The sequence below is a fragment of the Cricetulus griseus genome, chromosome 2, assembly GCF_003668045.3.
Source record: "Cricetulus griseus strain 17A/GY chromosome 2, alternate assembly CriGri-PICRH-1.0, whole genome shotgun sequence".
NCBI lineage: Eukaryota > Metazoa > Chordata > Mammalia > Rodentia > Cricetidae > Cricetulus > Cricetulus griseus.
In genome coordinates, this window is record NC_048595.1 from 91415842 (window position 1) to 91432136 (window position 16295).

Genomic DNA, 16295 nt, shown 5'->3' on the forward strand with positions numbered 1-16295 from the left:
AAGGGACCACAGCTCTGCTGGAAGCCCTCTACCATGAAGTACATCTCCAGCCTTGGGGCCTGGCCTCTCAGATCCCCCATCATGCAGTCATCTCTAACCCCAAAGGACAACCTGCTTCAGTGTGCTCCTTGAACGCAAATCCAAGACCTTTCTCTAAGTGTTATTTAATTTCTCTAATCTGATAAATAGTCCTTACCTTGTTTTTAGCTACCTCTGCTGCCATCATTTCAATCTGACCTTCATAGGCTTTGATGGCTTCATTCACAGCATCAAGCTGCTGTTTGTTAGACACATGCTCTCTTTTGAGCTCTTCCAACTCCAGACTGATAGCCTCAACTTCCTACAGAAACACAGCATTTAAGGTTAACTGCTGGCAAATAATTCAGCTCCATACAGACACAAAAGTTAACAGTGTTCTCATGTAAGACTAACCACTTAGCATTAAACTTACCAACCAACCAAGTTGTTTCCGCAGAAGAAAAAGAAAACAGAAGTTTATTTCCCTTTAAAAAGGTGTACATTTTATAAGGTTAGAAGATTGCATAATTTCCTTTACCTTTAGGTATACTAAAGCAAAGTAATAAAATTCTACATAACATACCCACTAGTGGGTTTTATTGACAAAATATTTCATTGTGCAAAACCTTTTGTTTCTTAATTTTGTTTTCCAATACAGACTGTTAGTTTACTAAAGAATTATTGCAAAACTATTTAATGAAAGAATTTTAAGCTGGGTAAAGAAGTAAAGTTTAGAGTGCAAGGAATACTTTGGAGACATAAAAAAGTTCAAATACCAGCTCTGGCACTATTCAAAGTACATTGCGGATAAGTCTACAATCCTAAAACACCTTGTAAATATAATATGCTTTTTCTTCAGTTTCTGACAGTGCATATCCACAAAGGTAATGATAAACAGGAACATAACCTGTTATAACACAAACCACATCACAATTTTTGTGACTCTCGATTACAGAGTTTACAGAGAACACTGTTTGGCTTGTAATATGTGTAATTTACAATTTACACAAAGTGCTTACAATTTGGAATCACCACTTGTGAGTAAGGCCAGCCAATGACATTTCCTCACCTTCTGCTCTATGCCAATTTAAAAGGATTGCCACCATTTGAAGGGAGGTTCTTACCTGTTGCTTTTCTTTCATTTTCTTGCTAGATGCATCTGCCTTTGTTTTGGCAGAATCCAGTTTTTTCTGGGCATCCTTCAGTTCTTTCTCTCTTTCAGCTTCTGCATTTTTCATTTTATTCTCCAATGCTTCATACTTTTCTTCGGCCTTCTTTTGGATTTCTTTGGTGTTTTTTAATGTCTCCTCACTTTCCTCTGAATCACAAGGTAATTAAACATGGCTAATTTAATAGCACAGATAAAACCTTACAAATGAATTAATTTAAGCAATGTTTTTGGAAAACGAGGAGCCAGAGTTTGAATTTTCTAAAACATTATGGCTGTTCTGGAAATGGAATAATGAAACATAAAGCCCACTAAAAGCTGTATTTGGAATCTGTGAAATTATTTCTACTGAAAGATGCGTTTGTATTTGTGTGGGAGAGTACTTTTGTTTTTAAAATGCTAAGAAAGAATCTGAATCTTGCACATATAAAGCACATGATGAACCACTGAATTTCACCTCCTACCTTACAGCTCAAATCAACACTGATGCCACACTATTTCCCATGATTTTATAGTTAGCACAAGCTTACAGTCACTGACTCTGCCTATTTATGGCCACCAAGCAGCAATCCATGATGACAGAAAAGGGCCATGCGAAAATGTTTAGATTGAAGCTGAAGTATTAAACATAAGCAAACAAGAAAGACCGGATATGCTCCTGTAATGTGTGACATTTATCAGAGGTAGGACCAATCAGGCAAATATAATTCCAAAAGCTAACACCGGAAATTTTCCATTACTTTTTAGTGAAGAATAAAATATTAGTAGAGAAAGGCACATGCAGATTTTTGTCATAATGATGAAAAAACAAAACAAACTGCTATATACAACCAAATTATAATGAAAAGAGGGAAGAAAGTTTTAAAAAATAAATTTGGAACATGTCAGGAATTTGCTGAGGAAAGGGTCTGAACATGTCCATATGAGATTTCTGAGACTTTAAGAGAAAGCTCTAAGTAAACAAGACAAGAGTCTAGTAATCCCTGTTCCTCCATAGCATGGGTTATTCCTGGAATGTACTTTCATACCCCTCCCAGGTGTAAGAATAGGAGTGAGTTCTATTTTAGATTACCTATCATCTTACTCATTATTCAGAATATTTCTAAGCATGAGTTGTCCCCTGACTGTGCACAGCTTGAACTAATGTGGTCTTGCCCTCCTGACTGTATACAGCCCAAACTTGTGACTTTTTGCTCCCATGACCTGCAACACTCAAGAATATCATCAGAATATAAATTGTCTGATGCTCTGAATAAAGTTGGCAACTATGTGAGACTTTAGTTCACCTCATTTTTAGGATCACTCTTTTAGGTTTACACCGCCAAACAGAACACTAACAAGAAAGTAGCTTTAAATTGCACTGTATTGAACATTAAAATATTTGTATGTAAACAATGGGAAAAAACAAGTTACCTACAGGAAAAATGGGCAAATAGAAAACTTATAGGAATAGAAACACAAAGATCCAATAAACATACAAAAAGTATCCCGACAGGTGGTGTTGGTGGCACACACCTTTAATCCCAGCAATCGGGAGGCAGAGGCAGGAGGATCTCTGTGAGTTCCAGACCATCGTGGTCTACAAGAGCTAGTTCCAGGACGGCCTCCAAAGTCACAGAGAAACCCTGTCTCGAAAAACAAAACAAAACAAAAAACCAAAAAGTATCCCAAATCTTAATGATGAGCGAAATGCAAATTAAATCCTAGCTTAAATGTTCATGCCACCTCCTCACAACTGTAAGGAGAATCCTAAAATGTCTGAAAAAGAATTTAAAGACTTGAGGACTTAAAGAAATAAAGACTTTCCCATACTGATGTAAGTGAATACTGGCAAAACCAAGACACATTTTGGTGTTGCATAATAAAGAAAGATGAGGATGATCATACCCTAATACTCAAAGTTCCACACTTGAACCTGTCCTGCAGAAAAATCTTTAAATCTTCTGAGTGTGAGGGAAAGAAAAGCACAAAGAGATTAGGCACAACAGGTCTTCATCTTACCAATGGTTTTTTTAAGGGCATCTAATTCTTCTTGTTGTTTATGATAAGAGCTTTGCTGAAGTTTGGTTTGCAGCAAATCTCCCTCCTCTGTCTTCATCTCCCACTGCTGTTTCAGTTGGCGATACCTTAAAAAGAAAAGTTTATAAATACCCCTGGCATTTGGGACATGCATTCAAACTTGAGGCTCTTATCTGAAATAAATTCATATGTAATACAAATAAAATAAACTCATGCCATATAAATAGAATGATATGCCAATAGTTAGCATGGAAAGCTATCACTGAAGTATACTGTAAATGATCAAAACCCCAAATTACTATTTTCAAAAAATCCTTAACTTCAGAAAATACTAAAAGTAATCGTTGAATAAATTAAGTTTATTTAAATGTATAAATATACCTATACTTATACATGACCACTAATTACTACAAAAATAAAATTAATAACAATCACATACAATGTTCCAAATCTGGCACCTAATTATGAGTTCCCATTTTCAGATGTCAATAATAATACTGTTACCTACTTTTTACAAGGTGAAACTGACAGTTTAAGAAGACATGTATTCAGGGGAGGGCCTAGGCCCTGCCCTAAATGCCTTGACAGACTTTGATGATCCCTCATGGAAGGTCTCACCCTCCCTGGGGAGTGGACGGGGAGTGGGATGGGGGGGGCATGGGAGGATGGTAGGGAGAAGGAACTGGTATTGATATGTAAAATAAGATTGTTTTTAATTTAAATAAAATTTATTATATAAAAAAAGAAAGTTGTGTAGTCACAATAAGCATTTGCAATATGCCTGTTACCTTCTACCCATGTTCTGACTCCTTATCTCTTTGCAAAGTATTTGGTTAACAGTGCAATGAAATTTCAAGTTCATATAAATTCACAACATACCGTTGTCACTAGAAATTCATAAGCTTTGAGGAGAAAAGGATTAACCCAAATATAAACACTGTCTTGAGCATTCTTACTTGAAACCGCTTAACAGTAAATAAAACAGCACTTTCCACTCGAGTCATTAAAAAAAAAAGGTGGAACACAGAAATTCTGAAGAAAACTAATACAAGAATGGTTTTTGCTGATCCTTACATTCCTAAATTTTAGTTAATAAGCAAGCATGAAGAATAGTCTCCTGCACCTGAAAGAAATGAAGACTGTGAAGCCTAAAGTACAACAAACTCATCAGCACCTTGCTAGAGCTTCCACAGAACAGAAAAACTTTGTTGCATCTTTTTCACAGGAAAAAATTCAGCTACTCTACAACTCATTACTGCTAATGAAGATGTGGGGAGAAAACAGGTATTTTCATATTGGAGTGTCCACTCTAATGGCATATGAAGATCTCATCCACATATACGGAGATCTCAAGTCTTGGTGCAATTTTAAACTTCAAAAATTGAATGCTACTGACTTATACAATCATTTTACTACTTAGATTTATTTTACATTTATCCAGTACTGTATATTCTAAACCAAATGTTTTTATCAATCCTGTTTATTATCTTCAGAAGGAATGGAGAAATTACAATTCCATAAGTTTGCAGCACTCAGTGCTGAAGCTTTATGGCAAGCACAGGCTTCCAGGTGACTACAGGGCCATTCACACACTGTTACAGTTGTTTGAGCAGTAGTTGTGTTTGGCAAGGCTGTTCATGGTCATCTTCCCAAAATTTCAGTCCCTCCTATTTCCTGGGCAGTTCCTACTTCCTTTTCAGATTTACCTTTTGCTTTATAGAATTATTTAACATATTTTTAGCAATTTATGATTTTTCTTAGATATAAAAAACAGAAAGGCATGAGGGGTGTTGGTGGCTCACACCTTTAATCCCAGCACTTGGGAGGCAGAGGCAGGTGATCTCTGTGAGTTTGAGGCCAGCCTGGTCTCCAGAGCGAATGCCAGGAAAGGCTCCAAAGCTACACGGAGAAACCCTGTCTTGAAAAACCAAAAGAGAGAGAGAGAGAGAGAGAGAGAGAGAGAGAGAGAAAGAGAGAGAGAGGGGGAGGGAGAGAGAGAGGGGGAGGGAGAGACGGAGGGAGGGAAGGAGGGAGAGAGAGAGAGAGAGAAAGGCAGAAATATTTTAGTCACTTTCATATGAAGGATATTTGGCACACACAAAGCACTCAATCAAATGTATTTGAGTATACAATGTCAAGAGAAATAAGGAGGTGGAAAATTTGATCTCACTTTTGGGAAAAAAAGATTCATCTATCTGATATCTGAATTATACACAACTGATGTCAAAAGCAGACTTGCATGCCAGGCATGGTGGCACCGTCTAATTCTCTCACTTGAGAAGCAGAACCAAGTGGATCTCTGAGGGTCAGCTACGGTTACACCATGTGCCCCTATCTCAAAAACAAACAAATGTGAAGCATACATGACTATCCTACACCTACACAAAAGTTCAATTTAAGAGAGCATTCCTGGGCACTTACTCAGATATTTGCACATCCATGTTTTATTGCTGCTTTACTCATGACAACAAGAAAAGAGAAACAACCTTGATGTCCATTCATGTGATGTACATACCTACAGAATTTACAAGCTAATTGTTAGAGCTGGAAAATATTGAGTGAGTTGACCCAAGATCACAAAGATAAATATTCCAGTGTCTCCCATGTAGATTCTAGCTTCTAAATTGTATGTATGTATGTATGTATGTATGTATTTGTATGAAGAATGCGGGTATGTGCCACAAGACTATTAAGGGTACCACGAGGAACGAAAAGTTTTAAGGAAAGTGTACAGAAGAATAACAAAATACATGTGACATGCACGTGAAAGAGGACTACTAGAGACAGAAAAGTACACATAAGGAGTAGGTTAGAGAGATGGGGAGGAGGACTTTGTGGGGACAAAGATGCGCAGAATCACCAAAACAAGGTATGAATGAAAGTACCGTAAGAAAACCTGTTACATGGTATGCAAAAAAAAAAAAAAAAAAGTAATTTTATTGCTTTATTTTTTTGATTTTTCAAAACAGGGTTTCTCTGTGGCTTTGGAAACTGTCCTGGAACTAGCTCTTGTAGACCAGGCTGGTCTCGAACTCACAGAGATCCGCCTGCCTCTGCCTCCCAAGTGCTGGGATTAAAGGTATGCACCACCACCACCTGGCTCTACTGCTCATTTTCGTATATGAACTTGTCTACCTCCTTCCTCCTCAGGCAACACAATGATCTCAGTATCCGAAGGACAGACACAGCTCATTTAGTGCTGATAAGGCTATGCTATGCCACACTGAGGAAATTCAAATCAAGATCCCAAACGTCCTCTGGAGTTACTCCAGACTATCAAAACATTCCCCACCAAGCACAGCTGGACACCAATGCCACATAGTTTTTCAAGAAAAGAGGATCTTTTTCCTATTTGCTTAATTAGATTCTGTTAACTTCTTTTAACAGACATCCTTTTAAACCAGAAAAAAGTGGATAAAAAATTATTCAAAACTTATTCTAAAATTAAAAATAAAACCAAAGACAATTTCCAATAGTTTTCTATCATGCAGAACATGTGTAGCTTAGCCCAGCAGCAGTCTTACTTTTCAGCAATGTTCTTAAGACCTGCTAGTTCCTCTTCTAGAGCATGTAGCTCATTCTCCTTGATCCTGAGCTCATTCTGAACATCTTTGAGTTCTTGAAACTTGGTTAAAATGGAAGCTGCCTGGGACCTGGCACCTGGATAGAATTAACAAGCAAATTAACAGAGGTTTTAGAGTTACCACACATTTACCAAACATTCTTTTCTAAGAGAATTATAGTAGAAACGGTGTTAGAGCAAATCCTCCAGTGAAGTTAAGACGATGAGGAATTTATTCCATTAACCAAGCCTTAACGAAGAAGAAACTGACAAAAAAATAAGAAATTCTTGGTAGATGTCATAGTTTATTGATTCAAAATAACCACTGGAATCTATCCTGCTAAGGCAAATTTTCTACTCCAGGCATTATGATTTGTTCTGACCAATGAAAGGAAATCAAACTCCCTTGAACATCAGCAAATATAATTCATTTGCCCTAAGGAAAGCATACTGATAAGATTTCTTCAGACTGAGTTACAGTATGAGAACAGGGAGTAGAGGCAACAGACCTGTAGTAAATGTAACTGAAATAAACTACTTCAAGCTAGTAGAGCTATTGCATTACCATCTCATAACTTGTCATAGGGTCTGAAGATGCAGCAAAACCATCAGCATTAACTGCCTTCACATACCGCACAAGTAACTGCACTCATCCAGCAGTGACAGCTTGGCATGCTAATAAGGAAGCTCTGTAGGTTTCATGGAAGGATGCTAAGGTTAATTAACAATGCTATTAGAGATAATAAAATATAGTATTATACATATGCCACTTCTTACAAGTAAAACTCCAAGCACATCTAAATAATAAAATCTCAAGAATTTCTTCGGCTTGAGATATTTAAAAATATTTAGTTCATTTTCTTTGCAGACAATACTTATGTGATAATGTTCTGAAGAGTGTGACATTTGATCACTTAACTCACCTGGCCTACAAAGACATAATTCTTTGGCTCAGTGGTTAACAGTGTTTCCTGCTCTTCTGGAGAACCAGAGTTTAGTTCCTAGCTCCCAAGTCAAGCAACTTACAACTAACTACATGCTCCAGGGGATCTCATGCCTGCTTCTGGCCTCTGAACGCGCACACACACACACACACACACCACACACACACACACACACACACACACACACAATATATATATATATATAATATATATATATATATATATATATCAATAAATCTTACAAAAGATATTTTAAAAAAGAATCAATTGGGTTAGAATACAAGCTGTAACCTGACTAGGATTCCAACTCCAAACTTTGCAAATTACTAAGTTACTTAACTAGTGTTTTTTTTTTTTTAATTTCTGCAAGTGTATATTAGAAACGTTTAATATATTCCAACTCAAAGTTGTTATAAGGATTAGTTATGTATTTAAGGTCCATAGAATAAGGCTTTATAGAATGTACTATACATGTGTAATCCAATTACCAACTATTTGTGATTACTGAGCCCCTGAAAAGCTGCAAGTGCAAGTAAGGAAATTTCTCTCATTTTATCAAATGTGAAGAGTTACTGATGGCTTGTGGCTACAGTATTAGACAATGCTGTCTTCAATATTTCCTTGTGGTGATATCTTGTTTGTACTCTAACAAGTAAAGTTTGCCTGGAGATCAGTGTCTGGAGTTAGCCACTAGTTAACCATAGAGTCTGGGCAGTGGTGGCACACACCTTTAATCCCAGCACTAGGGAGGAGGTAACAGGCTGGGCCAAGAGAGGAATATAAGGCTGACAGAGACAGGAGCCAGCCTCCCTTCAGCTGGAGATTTTGTAGAGGTAAGAGCTAATGGCTGTTCTGCTTCTCTGATCTTTCAGCTTTCACACCCTAATATCTGACTCCAGGCTTTTATTATTACGAGCAATTAGACTTGTGTTTCATTGCCTGGTGCAGAATAAATATTATTCATTGTTATTATATTATTGGGACACAGCATTAGAACATGATCATTTTGTGAGTTATTAAATTTCCAGAGAAAATGGGTAGTTAGGCTAAGAAATTACAAACAACAACAACAACAACAAAAAAAAAACAAAAAAAAAAAAAACAAAAAGAAAACCTGCCTTTTTCTGTGTGTGTGACTGCAACTAAGCAAAAAGTATGCAGAAGTATGCACCAGCAAGACTATACTATCACACCATCTCAGTGACTGGAATAACCTAAGCACAAACAGGGACATGCTTTAGATGGTAAGCTACCACTAGGTTGATCCATGATAGCATGCCATAATCCACTGGAAGGTTTTTCTGTACTTTAAAAAGAAATTGGGAGATAGAGACAGAGAGAAACTGAGACTGAGGTACAAACTATTTACCACAGAACTGTTAACACAGTGGATATAGAACATACCTCCACTCAATGTCCCATGAGGATCAAATACGTCACCCCCAAGAGTTACAGTTCTAGTCATTATCCTTTTATCAAAGGCCACTTTTTTGGCATTATCCATATTGTTACAAACAAATGTTGTTCCAAAGACAAATTCCATTGCTTTCTGAAGTTCTGGTTTGTATTCAACCAAGGAAAGAGCTACATGAACATTGTTAGGACCAACCTGCAGGAAAACAAAACATGTACCATAGGACACACTATTTTCTTTGAAGTGTTACTATACAAAGTAGTAAGATTAGCTACATACAATAAAGATTTAAATTATATATACCCAGTATTATTAATTTTCCATTAAAATATACAACTTTAAACACTGAAAGATCTATTACTAATTTAAATAGTTTAAGTGCTCAGCACTATCAAGTTCTATTAAGAAGGCAATACCAAGTTTGTACATCTAAATGGGCTATACAAATACAACTATTAATTAAAGTAAAATAATCTGTTTATCAGCACAGTTACAGAAAGTGTTTTGTTTCAATTATTAGTAATTGGTAAATGCTTTTTTATTCAAGTTGTACTACAGCAGTCACTTTGGAATTACAGAAATAAACAAAATGAGTAACTAAGAATAAAAAGGCTGGGCAAAGCTGTGTCTTCTATGCCGAACCCTGGTCTCTTTGTGAACTTTGTTTGCCACGTCCAACTTTTTCATCTTTTTAGAAGAACCAAGCATTGTTATGCCAACAGCAAAGCACAGCAAAGGCTGTTGTTCACATTTGTCTTCTGAGGCAGCAGATTCCATTAAACAGGACTGGCTACAAACCCTAAGAGAAAGTACCTCTTCTGCCAGTAAGAAAAATTCCAGCTCACTAAACCAGGCTTAACTACAGGCAAAATAAGTTTGTGAACATCAATGACACAAACTAAAACAAGCACTTCCAACTACAAGATGTTCCAACTACAAGAACATCTTGAAATTTTTCCAAGTAATCCTAAATGCACTGGCTATCTGCTAAGTATCTTAACTATAAGAGCTATTTATGGGTTTCACATAACTTTTTCAAGTTATAGTAACTACTCAGTAACAAGCTAATTTTGTTAAAAAATGTCATTAGCTTCATGATTTTAACCAGCATTCAAGACCCATGTAAGGGACTGGAAAGACAGTTGTTAAGAAGACTGGCTGTTCTTCCAGAGGACAGATGGGTTCTCAGTACCCACATCAGGAAGCTTGTAACCCCAGGTCCAGGGGATCCAGCATCCTCTTCTGGCCTTCAAGAGCATGAGCATATGACATACAGTCATGCACATACATAATAAGTAAAACAAATAATAATAATAAAAAAAACCTTTTGTTTTAGTTTTTGGAGACAGTGTTCCTTTGTGTAGCCCTGGCTGTCTTGGAACTGGCTCTGTAGAGCAGGCTGACTTTGAACTCATAGAGATCCACCGGCATCTGTCTCTCAAGTACTGGGATTAAAGGTGTGAGTCACCACTGCCAGGCAGAACATCAAAAAATAAAAATGTGTGGTAAGTTTAAATTGTATTTCCTTGTACTTATCTATTTTCTTACGAGCAGGTACACTATAATAGGGCTACTTCATCAGTTGACTGCAATTCTACATGAGCATGTCCCTAACGATTGGTGTTTTCTAAAATTAAAAGAGATTAAACACTTAATTAAGACAAAATGAGACTTACAAGATTCTGAGCAACCTTCAGAGTTTCAGGAGCAATACATCTGGCTGAAATTTTATTGAGAGGAATTATTGTGTATCGACGCTTCAATTCCCCCTTTTCTAGTAGCTTCTTACCAGTTACCTAAAACGTGCATTTGAAATGTTAAGAAAAATTACTAATGATGACTAAAAACATTACAATAGAATGTATGAAAGTTTATGAATACATCATCAAATATATCTGAGGTGTGTTGTCTCAAAGAAGTAAATTTTAAAAGTATATAAAATAGATTATAATTCAGCCTTACTAAGGAAATGCTGACCTTTTTGACCACTTTGAATGAACTTGGGAGGTGTTTTTGTTAAATGATATAAGTCAAAAAAAAATACGATGTCATGTATATACAGAATCCTAAAAGGAAAAATTGTTACAGAGCAGAAGAGAAGTGGCAAGGAGAGGGAGCAAATGCACAGAAGCAGCTAAATGGGTATATATTTGTAGTATGAAAAGTTAAATGACTCTAGAGATAAAATGTACAGGATGCCTTCTTCAGGCTTCTGCAGGTACCACACATATGGCATGCTTGTACAGACACAATAACACACACAAATTAAAGGTAAAATATAAATCTAAAAATAAAATGTAAGATGATGGACTCTGGTTAATTTATAGGAACAAAAATAGTGGGAACCGAGAAATATAGATAAATCCAATGAGAGTAATAGAAAAATTGGCATTCAGTTCCCTTTACAAATTTTAAATATAAATTTGTACAGCAAAACAAAACAGAAATAAACTGCAATTAAAGTTATCAAAAAATAGTTAACTGATTAATTCCATTATATAAAGATTAAGCAGCTTGGAGAGCTAAAGAAAAAGATTTAAAAAGCACCAAATTTTTTTAGTAATATATGAATTTTCAGGCTAAGTATTAATTTTAAATTTTCTTTAATTAAAATTACTTTACCTCTGTGTCTACTACAACATTGTAGAGTCGTTCACCAGCCACCAATTCCAAAGCTGTAGCTGCAGAATTATCTTTCACACTTATCAGAGAAGCTACAAGTCCTTTCACACAATTCCTATTCCAGTTCTTCTCTGGATCCCTAAAAATAGAGAAATTACCAAAAATTAATCTCAGGTAAATATAGTAGTATATAGTTAAGACCTCTAAACAAACAAATTAGTATAGTTTTACAAAACCAAAAATAAAAAAGGTCATCTACTTTTTGAAAAGTAAAATATTTCACTAAGTTAAAACAGATTTATTGTTTAATCTACAATTATGTGCATACACATATCTTTGTGGGGGTAGATGCATATGAATGCAATTTCTGTGGTGGCCAGAAGAGGGTGTTGGGTCCCTAAAGGTAGGAGATAAGGCCCATGATGTGGGGAATGAAAACTGAAATCGGGTCCTCTGAACAAGCAGTGTGTTGCTCCCTTAAAAGCAAGCCATCTCTCCAGTCCCTTTTAGCCAATGTTCAGCAAACAACGTTGGTGTTCCAATTTCTCTACTACATGATTATGGTTAAGAATGCTGTAACAGCCGGGTGTTGGTGGCGCACGCCTTTAATCCCGGCACTAGGGAAGCAGAGGCAGGCGGATCTCTGTGAGTCCGAGGCCAGCCTGGTCTCCAGAGCGAGTGCCAGGATAGGCTCCAAAGCTATACAGAGAAACCCTGTCTCAAAAAACCAATAAATAAATAAATAAACGAATAAATAAATAAATAAATAATGCTGTAACAAAGGTTAGAGCTCAGGGGTGGTTCCCTCTTACGCCTGACATCCAGAATTCAATGTTCAATGCTGCCATTGAAAAAAGATGAAAAGCGGATGTCATAAAAATCCCATGCAGTAAATCAAATCAAAGAATGCAACAGTAATGACAGAATAACTGTGAAGGCAGTTTGAACAGAGGGAGACTAAATCACCCTATTTGGTTTAAGATGAGTGATACCAGTCACTGTTATTTTCAAAAGAATCCCCACACACACATCCAACATTTGATATACTTTAATTAATATTTGAGGAAAAAAATACAAAATAAAGAAATGTAACTTAAAAATCTTGTGAAAAATTTCCAGATTGCCTTCCAGTGCAAGCAAAAATGTGTGTTGGTTATTTACTGCTTAAATCTCTTACTTGTATGCAAACCGAAGATTGGGAAATCTGGCCAAGAGAGCTTCGTAAGTTCCTTTCAGATTACCAATGTCACGTGAGAGCTGCCTGTGCTTATCCAGAAGTTTCTCCTCTTTGTTTTCTGAGAAGTAAATCAGAAGGAGCTCGAAAGCAGGTCTTAAACATGTGACCACTTAAGGGAAGCAGAGCCTCTGCCTCTCTTTCTCAAGTATTACAAGGAGCAAAATGTAAATCTCCCAAGTATCAAATGGTCATGTTTCTAACATCAAAATCATACAATTTTCAATGCAAGAAACAACATATGAACTGAATACCTACTAACGTGAACATAGATAAACACTAGTTTTAAGCTTTCAAGTGATAAAGTAAGAAAGTATCAAAAATTTACTAGACTAATTTAGACAATTTTGACTGTATTTATGACCAAACACTTCTCTAATGTTTACAAATAGGTTAAAAAAAAAGTTTCTATGCATAAAACCTCCTCATGATTTGACTTTAAAGACACTTAAGACAAACCTTCATAATTTAGTTTCTTCATTTCGGTTTCAAGTTTTTCCTTAGCTTTTTTCACAGTTTCAAAAGCTTCTTGATCCTTCTTGTAGCCACTATCCATCTTCCTAACTTCTGCTTGCTTACTCTTTAGCTCTTGTTGGGCATGTTTCAGCTTCATCTGTGCCTGTGACAGAAAGTGTAACAGACTATGAGGTGGGCAATGTTAGTGATGAAACAGCTACAGATTCAAATCAATTTAACAAGGAAACATCAGAACTGAAAATAGAACTGTGTAGTCTCCTGGATTAATACTCAAAAAAGTTAATTTCTCTGTATTCATGTCTTAAAAATATTAACATAAATGACTAATTTAGAACATGTCTATTCTTAGTATTAATACAGTATGACATATTAACAAAGTTGGGAAATTTCATGAGAATAACTCTCAGTAGCTATTTAAAAATACACCCGACAGTTACATATCACTATTTTGTTGTCTTCAACTTGAGTGTTTCTAACCTTATTTGCATATCTCTATGAATTGTATCTGTCAACAGCAAACAGCTGTGTAAAACAATACATAAAAGGGAAGGTACACTGACAGAAATTTAGTGCCAAAAGTCTGATATTCAATGGTGACTACTTTTGACCCCTATGAATTTCTACAAGTGAACACTGCTTTTTAATGGCATACTTTTATTCTCAGGGTGTATAACTGAATATATTCTCAGGCCTTAGAATTATAATATTCTCAGTCTATAACTCAATGATGACAGATCAGCTTTTACTAAGTCCTTCAGGGTATGTTTATTAAAAATTAATTCAAAGCTTTAATAGTACTGAGTTCTTACAAACTCTATGCCTGTCACTTCTGAATGAAAAAATACAAATATTTGTAAATTCAAATGTCTTAAATTGATCAGGATTAATTAATAAAGCATATAAATGTTTTCATGTAAATATGTTAAAGGTGGCTCTTTCACTTAACGAAAAAGCATGCATGCATACTTCCAAGCAGTGCTACAAATAGCATACAGCTCTTGACAATCGAAGGTTACCAATATTTAACAATGAATGCACTGAGATTTTTCCACATTAGAGATTAGCGATATTTTTAAAAATCCTTGACATTCAACTAATTATTTTCAAGATTTTGTAGCAACGCAAAGCATAATGTGAAAAGTTGCTTCTCACGAACTGCAGTAGTTCCCACCCCATGCTTACTGTCTGTGCATACCTGCTTGGCCTCGGTCTGAGCTTTACTTATATCATTTTTACAGGTTATCATTTGCCCAGCCAGAGTTGCTTCTGCTCCATCTTCATTGCTGGACAAGCCAGCAGAAACAGCATTGAAGTGCTGTTGTGCAGCGGCCAAAGCTTCAGCATCTTTATGACTTGCTTCTTGAAGGCTGTGCAGCCCGTCTGTTATCTTTTTAACTTCCTTTTCCTTTGCTGCTAATGTTTTAGAGTCCTTGGGGAAGAATATCAAAGTGAAAAGAGATTTTAGAAGAAAATTTCAACTTACATTGTTATTAAAGTTCATAGCATTTTGAGAGGGCATAATAAAAGAAGTAATTTAACTGTTATTACTTTAAATTCTCATGTTGTAACTTGCTGTTTTGGGTATGTGACACCTATATAATATGACATTTTCTTTCCATATGGGACAATAAAATCCAGGCAAAATGGAATAAATTTAAAGAAATCACTTAGGAAAGCTAAAAATCAGTTCTGAAATCTATAAAACAATAACCACCCCACATCAAGCTTAAAAGTTTTAGGATTAAGAATACATATACAAAAATATTTTATAAAGTGGCATAAGATTCAAGCATTGCAGAATAAATATTGCTATACTTAACTCCTTTTATGTAATATTAATTAGATATCTCACACAAGACAAGATACCAACTAAGGAAAAAAAGACCTTATTTACATAAACATGGGCAGATATTTTGGGCCACTTGACTACTTGTAATTCATCTACTATTTACTAGGTCCTTACTATATACTGGATACTGTTTCAAGACTTTACAGATTATACCCTGTGTCTAGGAAGTCTATATTCTAAGGCAGAAAATATGGTAAAATAAGGCAAGGTCAGGCGACACCAAGTACTAGAAGCTATTTTAGGAATAAAGGAAAACTTGCATGATATGACATTTGAGCAGAAGTCTGAATGAAGACTGAGCAAATAGACAGCACCGTACTTGGTGACGGGACTTTGAGTAACTGGTTGGAGTAGAGAGAGAGAAAATATGAAAGGAATGGGACGTCATGGTACAAAGCACACAAGAGTTTATGATAAATATTTGATTTCATCAGATATGACTTTGAAATATTTGATATTAGCCAACTTCCATTTTAGTTTCTGTAAAGAACAAGCTATATAGTAGCTATAGCAAAAGCAGACCAACTAATAAGCCAGTGTTGCAATAGCCCTAACAAGAGGAAATAGCTCAAATGAACTTGCAGTGATGGATGTGAGGGCATGATCATATCTAGGCTTTCTGGCCTAAATAATGAGGAGTATGACCATGGCATTTACTGATGTGGAAAATTCAGCATTGGGGGAAAAATTTATGACTTCCACTGTGGATGTGTTAAGTTTATACACTTTGTTAGCCACTCAGGTGAAAGTATTAAGTAGATGCAAAACTGAAAATATAATTAAAGGACAAGTCTCCTGATGGCTTTGAACTGACCCAATTCATTCCCCATTTAGATGAAGTTCTTAAAAATAACTGCAGAATGTGCTGCTGGTAATGCAACTTCCTAAGGCTGAGTTCTAATCTCTCCCCCCCTTAGGAATATGATATCCTTATTGCTTTAACACAGCCCCTCACTTCACTCTAGGTAAATCCCATTTCACTCCAGTG

The 16295-nt window shown here is 35.9% G+C and overlaps 1 protein-coding gene across 2 annotated transcripts in view; it reads right to left on the minus strand.

Moving 5' to 3' along the window:
* The window catches only part of Smc2 (structural maintenance of chromosomes 2), a 50668-nt gene that overhangs the window by 18147 nt on the left and 16226 nt on the right, over positions 1–16295 (minus strand). For both annotated transcript variants that reach the window (XM_027403087.1, XM_027403088.2), the window contains exons 10-19: positions 14654–14887; positions 13441–13600; positions 12925–13042; positions 11748–11886; positions 10802–10921; positions 9116–9320; positions 6730–6865; positions 3188–3312; positions 1143–1336; positions 197–340 (exon numbers count right to left, since the gene is read on the minus strand). In XM_027403087.1, the coding sequence (XP_027258888.1) occupies positions 197–340; positions 1143–1336; positions 3188–3312; positions 6730–6865; positions 9116–9320; positions 10802–10921; positions 11748–11886; positions 12925–13042; positions 13441–13600; positions 14654–14887 (1575 nt within the window). The remainder of the gene's footprint in view (positions 1–196; positions 341–1142; positions 1337–3187; positions 3313–6729; positions 6866–9115; positions 9321–10801; positions 10922–11747; positions 11887–12924; positions 13043–13440; positions 13601–14653; positions 14888–16295) is intronic.